This window comes from Patella vulgata, chromosome 3, assembly GCF_932274485.2.
Source record: "Patella vulgata chromosome 3, xgPatVulg1.2, whole genome shotgun sequence".
NCBI classification, from domain to species: Eukaryota; Metazoa; Mollusca; class Gastropoda; family Patellidae; genus Patella; species Patella vulgata.
Genome location: NC_065881.2, coordinates 22,040,049 through 22,066,651, shown reverse-complemented (window position 1 = coordinate 22,066,651; position 26,603 = coordinate 22,040,049). Strand labels below are relative to the sequence as shown.

At 34.2% G+C, this 26,603-nt stretch overlaps 1 protein-coding gene across 2 annotated transcripts in view; it reads left to right on the top strand.

Annotated features, from left to right (window-relative positions):
• Positions 1-26,603, top strand: part of LOC126816691 (adhesion G protein-coupled receptor A3) — a 64,579-nt gene that overhangs the window by 3,441 nt on the left and 34,535 nt on the right. The window contains exons 1-2 of one of the 2 annotated variants that reach the window (XM_050543422.2): positions 4,090-4,138; positions 7,887-7,958. In XM_050543422.2, coding sequence (XP_050399379.1) covers positions 7,906-7,958 — 53 coding nt within the window. In that variant the 5' untranslated portion in view covers positions 4,090-4,138; positions 7,887-7,905. Of the gene's footprint in view, positions 1-4,089; positions 4,139-7,886; positions 7,959-26,603 lie in introns of those variants that run through there. The other variant, XM_050543421.2, reaches the window with a different exon arrangement.

Here is a 26,603-nt window from a genome sequence, read left to right as displayed (position 1 = left end):
CTAGGTCCATTCTCTCCTCCTTGTATACCTCGCAGTCTACCAGGACATGGTTGGTGGTACATTCTTCTCCGCATTCACAGATGATGACTTGGTGTTTGTAGTCTCGCAGCCGCTCTTTCACCCTTAGCTTCGATATAAGTCTACATATATCTCTTCTAGGGTGATTGAGTGTTGTCTTTGTATAGATCTTGTCATCCAGCCGGAATCTGTATGTGTCAAGTTCAACGAGATTTAATTCCCAGATTGAATTGACCTGTCTTTTGACCATACTGTAGATTTCCGTGGTGCTGTAGTCTATGGTGCGGAGTGGTGCTGTGTCCTTGAGACCTTCATTGGCTAGTCGATCTGCCTGCTCGTTTCCTCTAATGTTGACATGTGATGGAATCCACACGAGTTCTAATTTGCTTCCCTTCTCTAAAACCCTCTGGTACAGCTGCCTGATTTCCAAAATGACTTCTGGTCTTGAGTCCGAGTTGTCATTTTGGATTGAAATCAGACTGCTCAGAGAGTCGCTTGGAATGACGAACTTACTAGTCTTTTGATGGGAAATCCATGATATAGCGTCACGAATGGCCACAAGTTCTGCAGTGTACACCGAACAGTTATTGGGCAGTTTCCTGCTTATTCCCTGTTCCCCGTTTGGCAGGTATATTCCAAACGAGCTGGTGCCCCTTTCAGGATTGCGTGAGCCATCCGTGTACACATGTTCCCAGTCATCAGACGGCCAGTTGTCTTCCAGGTGTTCTAGAGAAAAAGCACGTGCTGCAGTGGGGTTGTTTTTCTTGTCGGTTTTCTGTAGTAGATCTAGATTAACCGGCGGTATAGGGAGCGTCCAAGGGGCGATCGCTGGGGGGTCGTGTTCATTTATCACGAGCTCCCCCAGTCGCAGTTCCTTGATTGTTTCCCTGATACCCTGGCCGAAGCTTTTCTTTCTAGGATCTCTCACATATCTTGTTTTTTGTAGACTGACAAAGGTTGGGGATCTTTCGCCCAGTTGCGAGATCTTAGCCCAGTACCTTGTCGCTAGTTCTTTTCTTCTCAGGGATAGGGGCAACTCCCCGACTTCCTGCAGTAGTGCCTCTCTCCCAGTCCCTTGCCCTACGCCAGTCGCAATACACAGAGCTTTGTATTGGATGGTGTCAAGCTTCCTTAAGAGTAATGGCGCGCAGTTCATGAAGGCCAGAGAGCCGTAGTCTAATACAGATCGTATTAGAGCACGATACACCATCATTAGTGTTACTCTGTTGGACCCCCAAGTACTGCCCGTTATTTTTCTCATTAAGTTTAGGATTTTGGTGCATCTATCTACAGTCTCGTCGATGTGCGGTTTCCAGGTCAGCCTTCGGTCTAAGATTACGCCAAGGAACTTGGTTTGGTCTTTAAACTCGATGGTTTTCCCGTTCATAGACAGAGTCATTCTGCTTATCCCTCTATCCCTGCTTACAAGCATGCCGACTGTTTTCTTCTCCGAGACCTTGAATCCCCAATCGTTTGCCCATGCCATGAATTTATCTAAGGCCTTCTGCATGTTCTTTTGTAGTTCACAGAAGTTCCTTCCTTTCCTCCATATGGTACTGTCATCAGCAAATTTAGCTAACTCAGTTTTGGCGTCGAGGTAGGAAGATTTCTGTATGTCGTTGATCATGATATTGAAGAGAGTGGGACTGATAACCGACCCCTGAGGCGTGCCATTTTCTAATGTTTGCTCGGCACTCAGGAATCTGCCAACATTCACCTGTATCCTTCTATCGCTCAGAAAGCTTTTGATCCACCGAAACATTATGCCCGTTATACCAATACGTCCTAACTTGAATAGCAGCCCGTCTAGCCAGACTAAATCGAAAGCCTTAGTTAAATCTACGAACACGACACATAACAGGTTCCCAGAGAGGAGTGCCTGCGACATGACTTGCTGCAGTCTTACCAAGTGGTCCATTGTTGAACGCCCTTTCCTGAACCCGCTTTGATTTTCGTCGATCAGTCGGTTGCTTTCCAGATAGAACTGTAGTCGTATGTTAACCATTGTTTCCAAGGTTTTGCACAGTGTGGATGTCAAACTTACTGGTCGATAGGACTCTGCCTTTGTTTTCTCTTTACCTGGTTTTGGAAGAGGGATGACGTTGGCTTTCCGCCATTCTTTAGGTACCTCTCCTGCCAGCCAGGATGTGTTGAAGAAGTTTAGTAGTATCCTTTTGGCATTTCTAGGCAGATGTTTGAGCATTGAGTATTTTACTTTGTCCTCGCCAGCCGCACTATCCTTCTTGAGGGAAAGAGCCTTATTTAACTCCTCCTCAGAGAAGGGTAGATTGATTGGTTTAGCCCCTTCATTAGGTTCAATTTCTAATGAAGGGTGCTGTGAGTAAAAGATTTCCTTTCTCTTCAGGAACTCTGGTGATTGGTTTTCGTCCCTGCTTGCGTCAGCGAAGGCTTTTGCAAGTAGATCTGCCTTTTCATTGCCGTTGGTAGCGTACTCATCTCCATTCTTTAGGTTTGGTATGTTGAATGATCTGCGCTTCCCGTTCATGGCGTTTAGCTTCTTCCAGACGGCACCTGTTTGCGTGTTTTGATTCAACGCATTACAGAATGTCATCCAGTGCCCACTTTGTGCCTTCCGGATGGTGTCTCTAGCAGCGTATTTCAACTTCAGGTAGTTTTGGTGGTTGACTTCATTGTAGTGACGTTTCCGTAGGCGTAGTGCCTTCTTTCTATCGTTAACCGCCTTCTGACATTCTGGTGACCACCAAGGTTTTCTAATCCTTGATTGCCCTCCAGAAGTCTTGGGAATGGAGTCGTCTGCGGCACCTATAATAGCACTCGTGATGTTGGCTGCGTACACGTCGATGTTGGCATCGATGATGTCTTCTTCTTTCCACCCAAGGCAGCCTACACGGAAGTTAGCCCAATCAGCTTCTTTTATTTTCCAATTGGGTTTCCCGTTAAAGACTTCCCTGGTTGTTTCACATTGGATGTAGAGTTCTATCAGTAGATGGTCGCTGCCAAGTGTTTCATCTTCGTGTACTTGCCAGTCGCAGCGGTTTGCCATACCAAGCGTACAGAGCGTGAGATCCAGGTGTGAAGGTGGGGCATTTCCTCCAACAAAAGTAGGGCTCTCGTCGTTTAGTACGCATAGGTCGTTCCCTTCGATTATTGAGCACAGGCTAGTCCCCCGACAGTCATTCCTCGGTGACCCCCACAGAGCGTGTTTTGCGTTGAAATCCCCGCAAAACACCGATTCGCCCTGTGGAAGCTGGTCGAGAAGTGACTGGAAGTCTACTGATTTTATCGTGACTATTGGGGGTGCATAGACATTCACTATTGTCAATTTTTTATTATTGCTCAATGTGATGGCTATGCCCATTGCTTCTAGAGGGCCCGCTACGTCCAGCGTAACAGAAGTATAATTTAAGTTATCACTGACGTAGATGGCAAGTCCGCCGCCACGAGTCATGCTGCCCGGTCTGTCCCTTCTCTGACAAGTGTATCCGGGTAGGTAGATGTCTTTCTTAGTTGGTAGTAGCTTGGTTTCCTGGAGACATATTACATCTTTGGGGTTGTGGGTGATGTATTTTCTCAGCTCAGCACATCTGGGGGCCAGTCCGTTAACGTTAAGTTGAAGAACCTTTACCTGGCCCGCCATGATGACTGTCCGTACAGTGGCCTTGTGTATGTATTTAAAATGCAACCATATATAGGTAACAGTTGAAATTATAATTGACTATCATTACATGTACATGTATAAGATTTCCCATGGTTTATTACTTTAGTAATGCACATCAAACTATTGGTAAATCAATATCCATATAAACCTTCATGATGATTATGGTGGATTATACATTTCCTGTGGTATATGAGAGGTGTATTATTTACAAATGTGAAATATGTTTGATAATTAATATATACTGTGATATCAGTATTTCAGACATGTTATTACATGTATATGTAGCTATATTGTATGAAATATGGTAAGCTTTGATGCAGTACACCACAATCCATAAATTAACTTGCAGGTCTCTGATTTCCCCCATGCAAGCTACATGTGTATATCAAGTACAGTTTTAGACTAGATAAAAAGCATAGTGCACCATGCTGGTTGAAATATAAAGGAACATTTACATGACAATTAAGATATTTCTTTATGGTAAGAAAAAATTTTAGTAGCCGACCGACATCCAAAAGATAGTGAAAGAAGATGTATTTTGAAGTTTTAAAGAGACACAATATTGTTACATCTACGATTTCATTTTTTATTTCACAAAAATCATGTCACACTCACACTCCATAAATTAATTTTTGAATTTGTATGATTCAATCAGTTAAAAAGTAGATGGGGAAGATGCATTTCTGTACTACAGTGCTCCATCATTGGGAAGATTACATGTAAGCACAGGGTGTTTGACCTCAGTAGGGAACTGGTCTGGTCTGTACGAATTTTGCGTTGTAGGCTTTTATAGCATACCACTTGCAAGCAGACATCACTTTTTGTACGCCCACATTGAATTGTGGTCGGATATTGTCGTCACCCGCGTCGATTGGTCCGTCAGACCGGTCAGCCGGCGTCCACAATTGCTTGGGGATACCTCTAGAGGCAAAAGTTAATATCTGGTTGACTTTTTAAAAATCTATACCATGAGACAACGAATCCTATTGATTTTCAACGATTTCCGATATTTACTGCCAGAGTTATGGCCCTTGACCCTTTGCAATATTTTTAGATTTAAATGTATACACAGTGTTTATGGTTATGAAATGAAAAGCCTGTTGATTTTCAATGATTTTTGATAATTATTGCCAGAGTTATGGCCCTTGATCACTTTAAAATATCTTGTGGTCGCTCTATCCGATTGACATTAGATTTATACACAGTCTTTAAGATCACGAGTCGAAGGCACCTATATATTTTCAAGGATTTCCAATAATTACTGCCAGAGTTGTGGCCTTTGATTACTTAAAAAAAATCTTGCAGATGCTCTAAAGGCTAAAGTGGTCATTCGATTGACTTCAGATTGATACAAATGCTTGAGACAAACAAGTATATTGATTTTCAATGATTTTTGATAACTTGAACTGCCTAATCCATGATATTAATTGTTTTTTATACTAAACATTAGCATGGGATAGAACTAGAAGCCAAACAAATTCTAATGATTTTCTGATAATTACTTAATGAGTTGTTACTCTTAATAAGATTTAAGTGTATTATAAATGTTTCATTACTGACAAAAGAAGAAATATGTCACAACTCTTTTTCATTGCCTGGCAACCTATCTTAAAAGTGTGAATTTTTAGGGTCACTTCTTTTTTGTTAATTTAGGTAAATGCTAGGCGCATTGTACACATCTATGTATTATCCCCTGATCATCATGATGCTGGGGCCATATAATGATATAAATGTAATATGTAAATAAGCTGGAAAAACACAACAAATAAGCTTTATTGTGAACAAATAAAAATCCATTCTTTGGATAAATAAAACCATCCCCATCCCAATTTAGATCCTTCTTTAAAAAAACAAAATAGTTCAAACAAACTATTATGAACAGGCAATTATTATTAAGAAATTTACTAAATATTATTGATTGAATCAAGGTAATTTGTTTGGATTTTTCTAATCCAACTTTACTTTAAAATTTTGATATACATGTACTGACTGTTCGCAAAGATTATACTCGACAACTTATTTCTTGTATTATGAACAGGCAATTATTATTAAGAAATTTACTAAATATTATTGTTTGAATCAAGGTAATTTGTTTGGATTTTTCTAATCCAGCTTTACTTTGAAATATTGATATACTGCTCGCAAAGATTATACTCAACAACTTATTTCTTGTATACTTCAATTTTATGAATCACCTGGGTTTTAAGATATAAAAGTTTGGCAAACGCCCAACCATGTCAAAATTCACCTGAGCTGTAGAATAATGGCACAATATGATAAATTATCTCAGTCGATTTTTTAAAAAAATAAATATTTTTATCATCTGTTTGTTATCTGGATTTTATCAAGAAAAAGTTATGCTACTAATGGGAGTTGAGAGTTTTGTGTGATATGATCATAAATCACAATTGACTAGACCTTAAAGATGCTAAAATGTCTTTGACACTCAAATCAAAATGCATGTTAAGTTATGAATTTGGTTGATTCTGATATGTTACTTAGATTCGTCATGGGGTGAGCCCTATGATTAAATTTTTGTTCTGACAATTTAAGCTTTCATCAGCATATTTGCTGATATTATTTTCTGCTTACTGTGTCGACAGTGGAACACAAAATCAATTTATTACCTTACATCTGTAGATGTGATATTATCATATTTCCAACAAGGACATCCCACAAAACAAGGACATCAACATATAAAAGCTAATAAAATTGACATTTGTAATTTTGACCCAAACCAAATTTTTCTTTGGATTCTTGAATACATGTAATACAATGTACATGAAGAGTATCAGACTTTTGACTGTGTCCAACAATCAGATTAGCCGTATTATATGTACATGTATAGTGAATATCTGGGTTATCTCAGGTAAAGGTATAACTTTAGAAAAAAAAATGGGTGGTACACAGATTCAATAATTAGCCTACTCTTAAATTGGAATCATACATGTACATGTATCTGCATATTTATGAACATGTACATGTACTAATTATTTCAGTATTTTACAATCAAATTAACAAATTTTACTAAGTAGTTAAGACTTGTGATTTTAAAGTACATGATGTATGCAAAAGTACATGTAAGAAAGAAATGTATTATAAAGTTAGGATTTTAAAGTAAAAGTATGGTACATGTAAGAAAGAGATAATTAAATTGTCTAATTTTAAAAAAATGAATGAATTACAATGTGAAATTATGGTACATATGTGGGTTTTGTTTACCAAAGGAAATGGACAATTTAGGAAGTGTCAAATTCTACTTGGTGAAAAAATAAAGTTAGCCCTGGTCTACTTGACTTGAAGTTGACACCAGAAACTGTGTCATTTATGGTACTTGAATGTATTATTTATGGACGTATGATTTATTATAAAAGGCCTTTGACTATGATAGCAAGGTATGAGAAAGAAAAATCTTGGACGACAGTATTTGTCTCTCCTTGTGTCATAGAAAACATAGCACAGCCAGCACAAAGTCACACAATTTTCAGAAAAATGCAAATGACACACAGACACTTTAATGAACATATTCATAGAAACCTTTGTCACTAACAAATAGATTTATTCTTATTTCTGCAAATGAATAAATGCTATTATTTTTGGTAGGCCTATAAGTATACTGAATACTGGTACTCATCAATATCTTAGTTCAGATCTTGTTCAGATAATCTGTCAATCTATTAGTGATAGAAACTGACAGGTGTTGTGCACAAGAGCCGATGTATGTTTACTCTCTCTAGAAGAAGTCAGAACATGAGGCAGATTGATACCCTTTCTTATATTTATTACAAAGTTCACATATATGTAATTAACAATAATAATATTGTATATTTGTTTTCCCATATTCATTTGTTTTACTACGGTACTTCAATGAAATTTGTAAAACTGTTATTTTTTTTTAAGCTTTAGTTCTTGTTATTTTTTTATGTGTTTTCAAGATTTATTTTGCTAGATAAAGAAACATTTGTTCTATTATAGTATCCAATGTTGGTGTTTCTTATGGCCGTTAAAAAACCCAAGTACATTTAAACAGGCATTTGGCAACAAAAACCCAATTCAAATCAACCCAAGAGCTAATATATTTTACCATTTTTAAGAGAAAAAATGCCATTTTTTGTAAATTATGGGTAACAAATTTTTGTCAGTTATTAGAGAACCAGGTCTAGAACACATGGTGTTTTATGTAGGTCGTAAATAAAAAAATGAATGTGTGTGTTTTTTTATTTTGCAGGGGTTTAAATGAGAACGAGATGAATATTTTAAAACAGGGATCATTTAACGAACTATCAAGTCTGGTGAAGCTGTAAGTATCTTTATATAGTGGTGGATGAATTTTTAGGCTATCTGCTTTTAATGAAAGAAGCCTTAATTGTGTTTTGGTGAAGAAAGCCAGAGGCATTTTTTAAGAGAATTTGTTTTGATTTAGTATAAACTACATGTACATGCAGCATTCTTTCAAGATGCGAATTTGAGTATTGATATATAGAAATATTTCAAGGAGATGTAAGTTCCTGATTGATGAATCATTCCAATTGAAACATTTTGCCTGCCAATTTTATAGCATACATTAAGATGCAAAATAAGTACCATACCAAGTATATTATTTACATACATGTATGTACTTATGTTTATACCAATCTTTATATCTGTTAGCCTATCTCATGTTCAGTCTTCAGTCTGAATAACTTTAACGTGATCAGCCTCTGATATGTTATCACATATATCAGTCTGGGCTAGACTCTCTAGAGTCAGAAAAACTAGCCCTTGTTTGGTTTTATGATCTATCAATAGTTCAATCAAGGCAATTTGATTCCTTTCATCATCTAGGGCTTGGCATGAATAAACAGCTACTTACATGTATATAAGAGAGTCAATCTTTTTGTAATTTATTCTGACATTTCTAACCTGGCAATTCCATTCAGAAAAATCTGAAAAAAAGAGAAAGACACTTGAGGCGATTGATAACAAAAAATATATAGAGATTTTGTTACGAAAGGACAATCCAGCTATCTCTTCTTAGTTCAATGTGCTTATGGATCTTTCAGAAAAGTTGTAGATATACTGTATGTAAATATGATTTTTCCAGTCAGAACATTTCAGACTGAATAGGCAATACAGCCTCATGCATTGATCTACAATAAAAGGATACAGTAGCGTAACTAGAGTTTATGTCAGCCAGAGAGATCCATGATTTCTCCCACTAGGATATAAACGTGTACTAGTTGAAGCTCATTACATCTAGAGACAGTTAATTGGAAACTGATGGAGAAAATATATAAATGGTACCATATAATAATACATTGTACCAGTATATAAATGAAATAGTGGTGTGCGATATGAGATGTTTAGGATATTTTTTGTGATATTTGAACAATTATATCACAATATAACTTTATATCATGATTTTTTTTTTCTGAACTTATCTGTTTCTATAAGCAAATAATCAGTTACATGTACTTGATTTCATTGATTACGATACAACTTGGCTTTATTTTATATGCCAAGGTAGGACCATTTTGTCAGAAAAACGCAATGTATGATATATTCATCGAAATGTATAATATACTTGTCAAAATACACATCATACTTTTCACTACCATTATAAAAAATCTCATTACAAATAGCATTTAACTAGGAATGAAAAGAGCATGTATAGTATTGAAAATATTGAAAATAAAGGTCCATAACTATGAATATTTTTTATATCATGTTTTTATCAAAGAGAAACCCTAATATTGCCCAACACTAGACTGGTATACATATGTAAATTATAGATATTTTTATATGAGCAAGACTGTTTTTATTTTGAGAAATTCCAGAAATGTTCATCAAATTACTGGTCAGTTTATTTTCACCTCCTTGACGCTTATTCTTGCTGATGATAGGAAACGCGCTGTCTGAGCTGTAGGGTATAATCAAGTAAAGGATGGACAATCGTCTGATTCAAATGAATAAGTTATTAGAGAAACTGATAAAATCTATTGCTATTAACAAAGAACTATTTGAGATACCTATATAAAGAAAGTTACTCGCGCGTAAAAAGTCCTGCCGTTTAGCACCAGAGAGTAAAGACCCTTTCCCATTGTTATGGAAACATTAGAGATTTGGTTAATATATTTTCTAAAGGTTCTAATATAATAGATATATTTATTTATTTAGGGTATTATATTAAAGGGTTGCGTATTCTGTAACCTTTTTGAAAAAGAATCACACATATTTAACACACATGAAGGTTTTCATAAATGATAGACATCTTTAGGTGTTGGTTGTGAAATTTTTTATCTAGACTGATGTGAAACCTTTACATACATGTACATGTAGCTAGATGATTTTAAGATAACTAGCATTAAACATACATTATGCAAGAGCTAAATCTGCTTATTGCAGGTCTTTCTTTAGGCCTGAAATGTTATCTAAATTATTGATTAGGCATTAATTAACTTTATTTAGTGGATTTGAATACGTTTTGTTGTGGATGAATTAACCGTAAAAATAGATAATCGATATTTTGTTTATTATCGTAACAACGGTAGTAATGATGATCGGGTCTAGGCTAGCCTAAAATTGACTGAAATTTTCAGCATATTCTCGTTTCAATAGCTGTTATAGAGAGAACTGCCTGCTCTTTATTCTTTATCTAATCTTAAAGGATCGAAATCTGTATTCTTTGAAACCTAGAAATGGACACAAATGGGTTGCAACGTGTATAATAATGTAATATGAATGTATATAAACTTATTTACATTTAATCGTTTCTATTTTTACTGTAATTTCAAATCAGTTATGTTTGGCGAAATATGTGAGTCCAAACTGAATGGCAGTCTTTGGCGTCTGGTTATACATGTACCAGTCTACACCAGTAGTATTCTCTTCTGGAATGTGTTTAGCCTCCTTCGTCGAGTCGCTTCATTTACAAATGTTGCTCGAAAGCATTCTAGCTTGCAATTCGTGTGCCAATTTCAAAATTTTCATTGTATCTTTAATATTGGATACCAGAAGCCCACCTTTTCGCGGTGAGATAACAACATCAATGTTGGTTTGAATTGACCAATAAGTCGTGTTTGCTATGTCAAAGTCTGTGGATGATATTGAGTTAAAGATTTGCCTCCTGTAGGAAAATTTGTTTTATAAAGCTGAGTATACATGTATTAAAGTTTCTGTGTAGAATAGATGTGAGGGGCAAATTGATTTTTTTTAATGAGAGAAAAATACATGTAAATAGGGTATAATGTCCACTAGACACAAACTAGGTCATTTCGTAAATAACATGGTACAATTTTTTTCCAATAAATCGTTTGTGTGTAGGGATCTTTGGCAGTGGGAGCGAAACAACACCCGTTGACTTGACAACAGTGCACATATTAGACTACCCGACCACACAATCCCCCTATTTTTAATGACAGTTTAACATGAGTTTCACTGGCAATGTATTATTGACCTTTTATAGGATGTACACTTATGACTGACAATTCTGAAATTCAATAATCTAGAGAAGGATTCTAAATTTTTTCTGTGCCAAGGATCATGTTTTAAGCTAGGCAATTTGTTTCAGACAAGAGTGAATTGCACCATTCCTTTATAGTTGTAATTCTACAGGTTAAAGGTTTAATTGTCCTGATCTTTACTGTGGCATGTTCAATTGACCTTTGACATTATGTGTTTTCCTCTTTGACACTGACCTGTTAGATTAATCCATTAATCTATGCTAATTCTAAATATCAAGGGTCATCACATTCATTTGATCTACGTACCAGTAAATAAAATGGTTGAACACTGATCAGAGTTTAGGGCACCTTTTAGAGGATATAAGATCTTGTAATTAAAATTCATTATCGTAATCATTCAGAATTATGCGCTACACATTGAAGTTCCAAATTCCATATCAGTGCAGCCCTACTATGGTACATGTACTAACCGAGGAGTAAGCTTATAGTTTATTTTTAGCCAAATAGTTTATTAAATAGCCTACACATGTACCTTAATACCAAGCTCTCTATAATTGAAATACTGTAGATACATGAGTTTGTTGTCTGGTTTTCTTATCTAATTCCCTCATGATATTCTCATTTAAAATAAGAAATTGTATTAGAAGTCGAAATGAAGAAAGATAAATTAGTAATATATTGGTATAAGTGTAACTAAAATGAAGCAATATCATTTCTAAACCTAAAAAAAGCTTTCACTTGATAGAAAACATGATGAATCACTTAGAAAATCATTTAAACACTCTAATTATTGTTTTTCATGAATATAAATCTGCCTCATTTCTGTATCCTTTACTCTTCATCATCATCTTCATCATATCATACTATTTATCATCCCCATCATCTATTTTATCATCATCCTTAACTGTCACATTTTATCAGCATTGTCATCCTCTTAATTATCAGCATGGTCCTTGCAAATCTAATTTTCATCCTCCTAATTGTCAATATTATCATCCTTTCCCTATCATCATCATTAGATATCATCATCATCATCAGTAATGATGATATTTATCACTAATAATTGTTATCTTTTATTTATCACCAATAACCACCATCATCCCTTACATTTCTTAATTATCCTTCATCCTTAGCATCGTCAAATTATTTTCATATCCATTATGATCATTGAAAATGTGTCTGGAAGTATTTACATACATATTAAACAATTCGTGCACAAGCTATTAAAGTATTATAATCTGTGATAGCTTAAAGCTAACAAAACCAAATTACCTATCTTATTTCAAGTTTAATCAAAAAAAACTTTCTCATATTCGATATCTAATATGTTCTGTAATAGTTTTATCTGGATGTCACTTTCACTTACAAATAATGACTTGAGGCTGTTTTTTTTATATGTTTAAAAATGGAAATGTTTTTTTGACAAAGGAGAATAATGTAAAAACTATGTAATAAAAGTGATATTTTGATGTGTGACGGTGATAGATATAATAGCTTATATAATTACAAGGAAGAGCCTCAATTAACGAACTTTATTGATTTCCGACACCTTAACTGCTTTCCTAAGAAGATTTTTTTTTTATGTTTTTTTTAACAATTTTACTGCCATGTAAACGACTATGAAATCTATGCTGTGATGGTGTATTGATTTTCAAGGGAGAAAACAACAAACTTCAAAAGGTTTTATTACACCCGATGAATTTACAAGTCTGTCGACTAACATTCAACTTGCACAGACTTAATCGTTGTAAAACCCACAGGGATTTTGATGTGGAAAAATAAAAATGGCTACTTATTGCTCCCATGTTTATGATTGTGGATGTAACTGTACAAAATGAATGAATTTGGTAGGCGGTGTTGAGTTTGATCTTGCGATATTGATATAAATCACACAGTCATGGCTTTTGTTTTCGTAGCATTCTATAGCAAATGCGATGATCAAGAATGACAGTGTGCATTTTGGTTGTAACTTGTCTTAGCAGATCAATTTAGCTGGTTTTGTGATAAAATGTCTCCTCGGAGCATAAATATATCTATCTAGATCAAGTGGGTTTGAATCATTTGGCAACTTTTTTATATGAATCACTATTGTTTTATTGATCAAACCCTTTCGCTTCTATTACCAGTATTATTATTTGCCCATTTATTTTTAGAATTGCTTATCTGTACCTTAATTTATATTCATTCATCCATCCTGCCATTTCTTCTGCCTTAAGTCTTTTTTTCTTTCACTATTATTTTTTTTATTGGTCTGTATTCTTTGTATTTATTCATTAATTGATTTTTCCATCCATTTATATTTATTTTGTATTCATTCATTTATTCATTCTTTCATTCTTAAATCATTGATCAGTATGTAGAGATTTGTCTATAGTATTTATCTACCAATCCATCTATTCTCCCATCAATATTTGGTGTAGAATTGTATCAATTTATTAATCCATCTTTCCATCCATCTATTCGTTTGAAGTAGAAGTCACAAGTATGTGTACTTCTATTTGTAATGTATTTATTCATGATGTTTTATGAAAATAACAAATTGAGGGTTGAGAAGACTAATGAATATAAACTACTGTGTTACAGCTGATTAACTTGTTCTTTCATTCATGAGCCAATTCCTTCTAGGGCTGAATCATATTGTTGACTGAAGTAAAAATAAGACCTGATCACAATAGGTTAATTTGTTTATTGGTAATTTTATTGTTGAAATGCAATGGAAGGTCGCTTTTTTGCATACAGTCTTCTGAAAAATGGAAAACCAAATTGTTACACAGATTGACATTGACATGGTATTCATTCACCCTTACACAGGCATCATTACTTTACCAAGATCTTTGTTAGATACGCTCAAGAAAAGTTTTGATTTGAGAATTGTGTATAAGATCAAAAATATGACAATCCACCACTCTTAAATATATAAGGCTAGTTGAAGAACTTTCTGAACTACATTCACATTTGTAGAAACTAAAATTGGTTTTAAGTCTGAAGGCTCCATACAAATAGACTGGTCAATTCATTCACTAGCCAGTGGTCAAAAGTTACTATGGTTACCCGTTAAATAAATCAAGTAGTTATTTGTTGACCTTCTGGGGTCAAATGATAAACTATGTTCTTATATTCTGTGCTACTGACAGCCCCTGTTTTTATGTCTTATCTGTTGAATGAGTGGGAAATCAATCATTATTTTACTAAGATTGGAGGCAATTTTCATTCTTTGAAAACTGTCTGATATTTTCTTCAATATATATGCTATGAATAACTTCTCAAACTCGGTGAAAATATATTCTTCTGTAATGTAAATGCTTAACTCTCTTGGTGCCATATAGAATCATAATCATATGGTAATCATTTGGATAGAAGTATACGATAAAACTATCATTTTTCAGAATTGATTGATAACCAAACCAGTGATTTTATCTATATTTATTTACTATAAAATTTAAGATGTGGAAATATATTTATGGTCTAAGATACATTCCTTTTTGGATGATTTAAGCTAATGTCGCCAATGATTGATCTGCATTTAAACTACATGTAATTTCATCTAAGTTTATCAGTCTGTATTTTAAATATGCACGACTACTTTAATACACTTAAAGATGCATTATGTAAGATTTAGATAAAGAACTGACAGTTCTCACTTTAATAGTTAAAAAATAGATAATGAAAAGGGAATATATTGAAAATTTCAGTCAAATTACTTCATTCTGATTCTGAGCGAAGTTATGGCCACTTGGAGAAATGAAATGAAATGGGGTTTAACGTCCTACTGTTCTGCTCCTATGCTGGGCTAATGAAGACGGGCATACGCCATACAGTGTGCTATGAGGGAAATTTTGCCTGGGCAGCGGCACTATCGCCTACTCTTATATTGAATTCCAACTGCCAAGGGATCTTTTACGTGAATTCCAATGTATACACGGGACCTCGGTTTTTCGTATCATCCGAAGGACTAGAGAGCTGTCCTTGTCAGGCCCTCCGTCCTGCATCACTGACAAGGGGGAACCACGCCGGAAAATCTGGATGAACTTTCTCGGCGAGTGCAGGGATCGAACACCCGACCTCCAGGCTAGCGAGCAAGCGTCTTACCCACTTAGCCACGTGATCCCCACCACTTGGAGAACAGTGTAGTCTCGATTGTCATTGCTGCCATTGTTACAGTAATAAACAAAGTCTTGAATATCCACTTTTAAATTAAATTATTAACTGAAAATCCTGTTTAAGTCTGAAAATCAAAACATCCTGTGGTCTAAAGAGTTGGTTATGGTCTTGGCATGTGAATAACTCTTTAATTATAATGATTTATCTGAGGCCAAATGAAAGATCTGCATTATTAGGCAGATTTAGCTATAATGCATCTTTAAAAATGTTGTGGTTATCAATCTGAACAACAATCTAATTTAAATATAGATCTATATTGCGTTTCGTTTTTTATACTTTCGATGGCCTACACTACATGTAGATCTAACAAGTTATAGTGGGAGTTCACGTTTATGATGTCAGGTACCAAGCAAGCGACATTTGACCTGATTACGTCAGTCATTTCATTAACCAATTAGCGACTGCCATTTATTTTTTATCTACTTTTGCTTTGTTTTGTTTTCTATTGCCACTAATGTCTACCCACAGTTCGGCGCGAAAAAAGGTGATTGGCTGACCCCTCATTTCAAGCAGAACACAAGTTAAATAACAACACTTCCAGATCCAAGTGTAGTAAAGACAAGTAAAATCGAAATTTTGAACTATAAAAACGAAATGAAATTGGATCTGTGTTTTAATCAGATTGTCTGAACAAGACTCCTGCAAACAAGCAAATTACTGAAATTATTTCTCTCTCTCTCCAATGTGAGAATGAACCTGTCCTCAAAAAGGAAAGGGTATAGGCCTTTATATATAGGGTTGTCTTTTGTCACGGGTAGGCAGGATTACATATCAGTGGGTATAGAGTGAAAGAGAAACCAAAGTCTAATGAACATTAAAGATATTTTGGCAATTTGAATTCAAAGAAGAGTAGTTCAAAATGTTTTCAGGGCACAGGGTATATATGTTGTTGATATCTTAACTTCTACTAAGAGTATTAAAAACTTTGATAGGGATGTAAAAATTAGATAAAACAGAAATGTAAGAAGCTTTTTTTAACATCTTTGAACTCTGGAAATCTACTGTTTTAGTCTATGATAATAAATTAATGTAAGACAAACATCAATAGATTTTAAACATCTTAGATGTGGTATTATCAGGTGGAAGAAAAGATATCTAAAACGTTACAAATTCTTTTTAAACACCCACATTTTTAATTTGGAATATGTCTGGAATTGATCAACATGTCTTAAAAAGGAAACCAATCTAAATTTAGCATTCTTTTTGTGTTGTGAAAATGATAATTGCTAGTTAAAGGGATAGTAAGCCGTTAATAACATTTATCTGGTTTCACATCCCTTTCAGTAATGAATTAAATCAAAAATTGTTTTTGGCCAAGGACTAAATAAATAAAACTAATCGCCCTTGAATGTCTTAGGTTGAAATATGGGATGAGAAAAAAAAATTACAAGGATAAATAAAAGACCTCCAATTGTAACTAAAAACAAACACATCTTATGGATCAGCGTTTTAGCAAGTTCCTGCAACTTTTAACCTCTGTCTATTAATCTTTTGACATCATGTTTGTTTCCAAGACAGTTTTAGCTATACACATGCTTTGTTGGTTTCGTTTTGATTTCTGGGCACTGGCGTAACTGTACAACCACAGGACCATACATGTATATAATTGCTGATTTTTGTTACATCTTGTCTTGAAGAACTACATGTATTATTTATCAATATGTTTATTTATGTAAGTAATATCCAGGTAATATACAGCACAGGTGTATTTCTGGTGTCAATTACATCATATTTTATGTATATCATATTATTAATGACATCGTGTATCGGTTTATATCTGTAAATAAATTCTGTTGGTTATTGAAACAAGCACAGGTGCAGTGCTAATAACAACACTCTTCTGGTGTTGGTGCTCTATCAGAGGTTTTACATCAAAATTCTCTCAATACTTGAAATATTTTGTTTACCTCAGATCAGCAAGATGTTTTTTCAAAATATTATTCCCCTTTGTTAAACATACATTATGCTAGAGCTAAATCTTCCTATTGCACTAATTGCAGGTCTTTCTTTAAGCCTTAAGTGTTATATAAACTATTAATTAGATATTTATTAACATGACAAGAGTATACACAAGTCATGATTCCATCAGATAGATCCAACTTTAAGTAGACTAGAACAGTTCAGCCATATACTGATGTTGAAGCGAGGCTAAGCTTTGAACAACCAGTGCGGTGGTTACAATTAGTGCACACATCTTGTCAAACATTCCTTTTCCTTGCTCAGAATAAAGTTATATGAATGAAATTTTCAATATGTTCATTTTGCATTATCTATTTTTGAACTATTATAGCAAGAACAGCCAGCTCTTTATCTAATCTTACATAATGTACCTTTAAGTAATTTTGTTAGAACTTTAAGCCAGTTTATGGACTGAAAAATGTTGATCCGATCTTTTTGAAATATATATTGGTTGTTTATCTGAATGAAAGGAAGAAACCTGTCGATCTTCAACAATATTCAGTTATAACTTCCAGTGTTATTCCTGGGGATCACAGTGGGTAAGACGCTGGCTCGCAAGCTTGGAGATTGTGTGTTCGATCCCTGCATTATCCGAGAAAGTGCATCCAGAGTTTCCGGCATGGTTCACCTTGTCAGTGATGCAGGACAGGGGGCCTGACCTGTCTAGTCCTTCGGATGATACGAAAAACCGAGGTCCCGTGTATAAATTGGAATGCACGTTAAAGATCCCCTGGCAGTTGGAATTCGATATAAGAGTTGCCTGGGCAAAATTTCCCTCATAGCACACTGTATGGCGTATGCGTATGTCTTCATTAGCCCAGTATAGGAGCAGAACAGTAAGACGTTAAACCCCATTTCATTTCATTTCATTTCATTTCATACTAGTGATTACACCCGCTTCATTTTGGCATGATGTTCGTGCTTTAATAATGATCCTAGTATATGGGTTCTTCTACTTCAACAGCTTTCTTTAAATCTACATTTATCAACTGATTGCCTATGCATTAAATGTACTATTCTGAAAGACTGGTAAAGGTAATTTAGTTAGCCTGGAGCAACCAGACACTTCTAATTTTACTCTCATTAATACCAGTCAGAACTGAACTGAAAGGTAGCTTTGAAGTTGTGTAGATGTAACTACGTTAAGAGACTGGATACCTTTTAATTATGTTTGTAAGTCTTGGAATAAAGATGCCGTCTTTTCTTCAGTCAGAGTGGAATAAGATATAGTTGGTGGCCATTTTGGTACGTCATCAAGCATAGATCAAGAATAACCTTGTCTGATTATAATCAATTACATCTGTAGAAAATGGGTAATGATGCCTTCTTTTGCTCGGCTTAAGTATGGCTTATTGCCATGTTAGTACTTGGAGTAATCGAAGCAAGAGTGAATTACTTTTTATAGTATACACCCACATTTGAAGCCGCTGATCTGCTTTTGAGGGATTTTAAATCCCTTGCAAACTACAGTATGGTAAAAGTTGAATCTCTAAAAAGGAATGTCAGTCCAAAATGTAGAAATATTGAATAAATTAATTGTATGGTGCCCTCAATACAGTGGTTCTAGAAATATTGCATCTGAGATAGATCCTAACTAGTCTGCAATGGTGAACACATGCTATATTATTACCATTTATGATATATAGAAAATATCAAAAATGTGATAAAATTAACGAATGCAAGGCATTTGGTCCTTTCATATACAAACAATTAACTAATTGATAATACCATAATACCGGTGTTGCTCATTTGTATGTAAAACAGTCACTGATTAGCTGATTTATATACAGGAATCGTTTGATTGGCCGATTAATGTATTCTATTGTAGCAGCAGGTATTGGGTATTTGTTATATTTTAAGGTTTGTTTGATGGTCAAAGGTTCATTATTAACATATAAATTACATTTGGTTTTCTTTAGTGACTTGCCATGTTTTCAGGTCTCGGACGTAATGAATGAATCTGGATGCAGAAATTTCTGAAACTGGTTAATTGATGAATTGCCAGTTGAATAAATAAATTAATTAACAAATCAAAAGGAACTGTTGATTGATGAGTAGACGAATTAGCAACTAAGAGGCTGAATTATAACAAAGCCAAAATGAATTCCAGTGTCAGTTTATACTACTGGGCAACCTTCTGTTTAGGAGGGGGGAGGGGGGAAACTATTCCAAAACCTGATAAGGTAGCGTTTTGCCCTTTTGTAGGTAGTCAATATTTATATCATTACGAAATGAAATGAAATGAAATGGGATTTAACGTCCTACTGTTCTCCATACACCATACAGTGTGCTATGAGGGAAATTTTGCCCCGACAGCGGCACTACGTCCTACTGTTATATTGAATACCAACTTCAAGGGATCATTTACATGCACGCTAATGTGTACATGGGACCTCGGTTTTTCATCCCATCCGAACATCTAGACAGCTGTCCTTGTCAGTTCCTTCGTCCTGCATCACTGATATGGTGGAACCACGCAGGAAAATCTGGTTGAACTTTCTCGGCCAATGCAGGGATTGAACACCCGACTCCCAGACTAGCGAGCCAGCGCCTTACCCACTTAGCCACCTTATACCATTACAATGAGCCAAAATTGTAATGATACACAAAGATAGTTTTCTTACAAATATCTTACATTCTATGGAGAAATTAGAAAAGAGCGGAAACCTAAAAATCTTCATGATTTTCAATGATGCAAAATTCATACTCTATTGTTTTGTTTCCAGTTCTATTGGTTTGCATTTTCAATGCTTTTCAAATAATCTAAGCATAATTGTGAGAAAGCTGCATGTACTGTATGTTTCCGTGTATAAATGCAGTCTTCTTGGTCACTGTTGATCAAAGCTACTTTTAAGATTCATTAAAAATGGAACAAACTGAGAATACTAACAGCAAAATACAAAAAGAATTCAACATAATTGTTTCCCTACATGTATAAAATGCTAACTGAAATTTTGTTTTATTACTGGAATTTATACTGAATAAAGTTACTGATGTCCTAAATAATTGCCTCCCTGCTAGTTCTAGTAAGCCTATATTTTTTTCTGTGAATGAGATGCTGTAAGATGTCTGAGTAATGCATGAAAATCATTCATCAATCTGGAATCTGGAGAGCTTGTTGAGTGTATTAGAGAGTAAGTTGTCAATAATTTTGTCAAGTTTGTGTCAGCTACTACGATTTTCTTCATAACGTGACAAATAGTTCTGCTTGAATTGTATAAATTGTATTATGCTAGTGGTAGCATGTGCAACTCGAAATTCTCATTGGCAAAAGTTGTTTTTTGAAGAAAAATTAGAGAGACCACACTTTTGAAAGTGTGAAAATATCAGCAGAAGTGAGTCATAATTTTCTCGTCTTTAGATTAGTTCAACCACAAGACAAGAATGTTAACAAACACCAAACAGACAAAATTTATTATTAAATTTACGATTCATTAGATGAAATCGTAAAAGTATGTAGCCACAAATATTGGATTAATTGTCAGAAGGGGTTTTGTATGTTCTAACGCTAAATGAATTAAATACGAAAGATCTGACTTGAGTGTAATCCAAATTTATTTCCTTCATTTTCTAGATGAGTTTTAAAGCCTCAGGAATCCATTTGTTAAAGCTCACAGCTTCGTGATGTAGCCTTGTTTTATTGGTCTATGACCAAACGGCTTGAATTATTGGATTTTAAATTGAAAATTTTCATTTATAGTTGTTGGCATGTACCACTGACGACAAATTAAACAGTTTCTTTTTTGTCTTGTTAGTTACTACGATGAATTTGAATGTATTTCTTTTCACCAGTTAAATCAGGGTTTATCTCTCTAGCTTATTTAGGAGTAGATTGATGGGATTTATGATAATTACATTTGGATGTCAAAAAAGCCCACTGTGGCTACCTTTGTAATAAACCTGATTTGTTTCTTGTCATCCTTGTCGACTGGTTTCATAATTTGTGATTTATGAAATGTTTTTAAGCTTAAATTTTAGTGAATGATAGAATGTTTATGTTCTCCTAGATTCAACTTGTACAATTTGTCATGAAAATGATGTACTTTCTTTTAATATTATTATTATTCAATGGATTTAGAATGAAAGGTAATCTAACCCAAGTGGTTATCATTATCCATTAATTTAAATCCCAGTAATCTCCCTTTATAAACCATGATTGATTTTCCATTCGATCTAGTTAAGATTTGAAGTATTTGACATTGAGAAGCTCTTCAGAAAAAGAAAGTAGCAAAGTAGATTTGGTACGTAGCGAGACGTATCTCCTAATCTCTTGGATATAGTTTTACTAGCCACTATTAACCAGTTGACATTTACAAATAGACACTGTTATCCAGAATAAATATCAATTTGGAATCTTCTGGCTTCATATAGCACAAACCATTAGAAAGTACCTTGTTTCTTTCCTTCCTGTGATACAAAGTTGAAATCTAAAAACCTTCTTTAGTTTTCCAGCGGGAAGTTCTAGACATTGACATTTATCACAAAAATCTTGAAATATGTTTTTGCTGTTTTTCTAACAATAAACAAAAGGTCATGATATTTTCAGGAGAAATATGTTATTACCGCTTTTTAAGTACAAGAGCTCATTAAGTTGCGAAAAAAAGTGCACTTCACCTCATTGGTTTTCTCAGGGTCCTCTGGTTTCCTTCTCCTGCTGCTAAAGACACCTACATGCAAGGAAATTGTTGATATAAAACTGAACCATATATTATTAGTCCCAAAATGACCTAGGGATTTATTTTACACTCATCTGGACTACCAGATATTGAGCTTCATCAGCATAATTAGGGTTAGGGAGGGTACTGGGGTGTAAACATTTGAAGAAATGTTCTGAAAATCTTCCGATAATATATAGCATACAATACATAAACCTGTGCATGCCATAAAGATTCCTAGAGAAAAAGACAGTAGAGCTGCACTTCCAAAATTCTACTCAGTCAGTGCAACATATATGGCAATAAATATTAGATACTACCGCATATTATTATACCTCTGAGAACTGTGTATAACTGAAAATGGATATTTTGCCAGCAGTTTATAGCAAGTGTTAGTATAAAAATCTAGTGCTGTATATTAGATGATGATCAATGAGTTATATTGTCATATTGATTATATTCTACTGACCTGTTTCCACACCCACAACTTTATAACATTATTTAATAGCGGTATTTATCAAATATTCAGTCTAAGTGTAATGACTGCACGAACTGCACAGTGGATGTCACAGAAACTACCATGGCATTCTAATTGTGGCCAAGAAAAATCCATGGTAAACACAGGGGACAAAACATGGACATTGTAAGGCCAAGTAATTAAAGTTTTCTTTTAGATCGAAGATGCAAATATATGTATCACAAACTCTTTCTTAGTACTGTCATTGTCATTATTATATTTAACTTCTGACACTGACATATAAATACACTGTCATAAACTTGTCAAAGGTGCTGGCAGCTAGTCGAGAGAAAGCTAGAGATTTCTTATTTAGTGCAGTCATTAGGACAACCTTGTTTTAATGACAATTAGTAATTGAACTGGAATATACAGGCCACATTTCTATGGAATACAATTACTGCTTATTACTGAGCGACGATTTGACAAGGGTTCTCTAGTCATCATTACATCGCTCAGTATTAAGCAGTAATTGTATTCCATAGAATTGTGACTTGTATATTAAGACAACCTATCATCAAAAGATGATTCAACAATGAATATTTCTTTGCATAGCATTTCCTTATTGTTCATGTTCTCTATTGATCGTGACAATCATGAGTAGGATTCACTGCTGGAATAGATTTCGCATATTACATATTGAGCTTCCACCACACACCGCCCCGTTCAAAATTTGTATTTCTGTCCTTGTATCATCATTTGAAACATGTTATGTTTGAACTGATTTACAATAGATTTATAACTTTATTTTTTAGGGGAAATCTCTCATTTATTTTAGTGATCGTAATTTTTTAATATGTTTCACAGATATATCTTTCCTTTCCCAATTTTGCGACAAAATTCAAAAGGGATACCATATTTAAAACTTGCTCTTTGGTAGAAGTTGACAAATGATGTTAGGACCAGCATGGATGACTCTACTGCTGGTGGGTTTATTACTTTCTATACATGTATTTCAGCTTATGTTTCATATTATTTAAACCCAACCTTTATCAACATTATCTTAAGAAATTTGGGATTTGTTCCTTTAAATTAGGACTCGAGGCAGAAACATTAAATAAAACCAAGGAATCAATGTGTAAAAGACATTGGACAAAAATGCCAAAATTAAAGTGTAATGCTAGGATTAGTTTTATAAGTATTAAAAATGTCAGGATTACTGGTCTGGTCTGTTTTTATATCCAACCTGTCAATGTGCCACTCCGTATTTCACTCTTATTTGATATGTCCCTACCAGTAGAAAAGAGAATAGGTGATTAAAGGGAGATAGAAACATGCTCTAAGCTTCTCATTGATAAAGTGAGATTTCAAAAAAATAAATTTATTGGAATAGGATGAAGATGATTTTATGCTTTATTAATTCATGATGAAGTCTGGAAAGAATGAGCTAGTAACTGGCATTTTGAACTTTTTGTTGGATATTAATAATATCAATAAAACACAGACAAAAAGACAAATAAGTGCCAGGCACCAGAGGGTTTGTGGCTAACAAAGCCTGAATTTTATTTTTGTCTGACAATGTCTGTGACAGATGCCTTATTATTTCTAGACATGTTAATGACAGTTTTGTTTAAAGTCTATTCTCTCCATGTTCTTCCAATAAACAAATAGTACTTCGCTGGCAGATATACAAAGGATCATCTAAATAAGTAAATATACATGATATGTACACTGTTTAGTGAAACAGAGTTTAGATCATCTAATTTATATCATGGACTAATTGATCTTTAAGTTTATTAACAGGTTAATAAACTAATGGAGGAAAAATTGTCACTGCATCTTTAATGTAACAGTGGCCAATTTTATGTCAATCAAATCCTCTCGGGCAGCCAGTAAATGTCACTCTGGAGATTGTTTTGTCAGCCAAAAAGATTAGTTTATTGAGGTTTTTTATATCCTTAAAAGGTCCAGTGTTAAAATATTGAAATTAAATCCTCAAAAAATCTTTATTATGACATTTTTGGGATGAAGATGAAATTTCTCCTCCATCTTTTATTGTTTTTGGTTCACGGTCGAGGTTGTGGTAAGAAAGAAAAGTATCGAGGGAATTCTCAGAATTGATATTATAAAGTGAAAGTTAAAAAATTAGTTTTCTCAAGAACAAAAAAGGAAACCAGTAGAAATTGGAAAATACTTGAATTTGTGGATTCGTCTTGGTTAAGAAAATATCATCCCAAGAGAATTGAGAAAATTTTAGTTATTGATTTAAACAAGTATGTTGAATTACATTAAATTTCAATATAGAAAAAGAAATATTGTTGACATTTAATTTGATACCATGGTAACCAATCTTGTAGAAATAAAATTAGAGAAACTAAAATGCGATTTTATTAAGTAAGAAAATGTCAAGAGATGAAGGCGATTGTATTATTGAAAATATTTTATTCTCTATTCCCTTTGGGCTGTGGATGTAAGGACTCTATCAAAACTATTCAAAAATGCTAACAATTCTCTGGCTATTTCAATCATCCTTGATGAAGTCTTGTCTGTTTTCAGTGGAATTGTTATAATCCCAGGGCAGGTTTTTAAAGAGTCTTGATGCTGACACTGTTGTCTAGATTTTTATTCTGTGTCAGTACTTGATAACAACTTCAAGTTACAGTACACCGAGCAGTCATTTGTTTAGAATTGTTTAGAAGAAAATCGAGTACCAGTGGGGATAGTGTATTAATTATAAGATTAAAGTAGTTATCCCAGATATATTTTTTTAGTTAATAAACCCACAGTGGTTTATGTTGAGATATATATATATATATATTTTAGTGAATACTGAAGAAACTATGATCACTTTATAGATCTTCGTCTGTTTTATTAAAAAATTGATTTTGGTTTTATATGATTTGACTGTACCATTACAAATCTTCAATAGACATTTTGACTTTCAGTTTATGAGTAATGCAATTCATACGCTTGTGAAAACTAAGTACATGTAGGTCTGAGGCTCTGTGTTAATTTTTAAATAAATACAAACAATCAGCTGTTAACTTTTCATGTAGGGTTGGTGTCATCTGTTCTCACAGAATAATACATCAAAGGACACAAGATAAGAATGGCACAAAATTGTCAACTTTATACATGTAGGGAGGGTCACACAATGGAAGATTGATACTAATTAAAGATGCATGACCCGATTGAGAAGGTTTGCCAATCATTAACATTTTTAGCTGAAAATTTCAGGCCAGGTAAATAGGCCTGGTCTTTACAGTTTGGTTTATTTAAACCCATTTTTGTCAATATAATATAAACTTCTCTGTGAAATCTGGACTTACACCTTTAAGTTTAGTATAAAGAATTGAATAGAGACGTTACTGGTTAAAGGAGTTAAATTCAGCGAGGTTTATGCTTTTCTGTAACACTTGACTGCCAACTCTGTCTTGCCTTTCGTACACGAAGAAGTAAGCAATTATTATTCTTATAGATAGTTACAAACACAGGAGGAGTAGTTCTTTACAATTCTGTTGATAAGTCGCTGTTCTTGATCGTCTTAATGGCAACTAAACATCTTATTAAGAGGCCTTAGTACTGGCTTGTCATTGTTAAAGTGTGCTTATTGAATATAATAGCCTTTTCCACAGTCACATATTTCGCCCACATTTTCAGTATAAATAAACCAATGGTACTGGCTTCTAAAATTGAATTCTAAAGAAATGACATGTCAAGTATTAGACCAGTATGCTTAATCCATTACCAGGCAGCAAATTTCATTTAATGAGGAGTTCACACACTTTTATTGTACTTTTGTATTCACCTTTAATTTTAAAATTACTGATAATGTTAATGCAAACTGTGTGGTATTATAAATTTGCACTGCCATGCTTTTTAATTTTGAAATTTTTATTTAAAAAAAAAAAAATCTGGTGGTTGTTTGATCTTAACCAGCTGTGGCAGTGTTAAACATGAAAATAATTATGATATCAAAATTTGCCATAGAATCAAAAACACATTTCAAATTTACATGTTCTTTAATCTGTTGTAAACCCAATCACCTTGGTTACACAGACAGGAAGTTCTAAAGAATAAGGCAGCCATCTTGGACTCATTTTCTTAAGTTTCCATGGTAACCTTTTATTGTCTGAACAGCTGGTCTTTAACAGGGAAATGAATTTAGTTCTACCATCTTTAACTTAATAAGAAAAATTGGTTAGGCTCAGACTGTACTTGTATTGCATGTAGATCTCGCAGTTTTCTACTAACATCAAATCTCATCAAGGAGA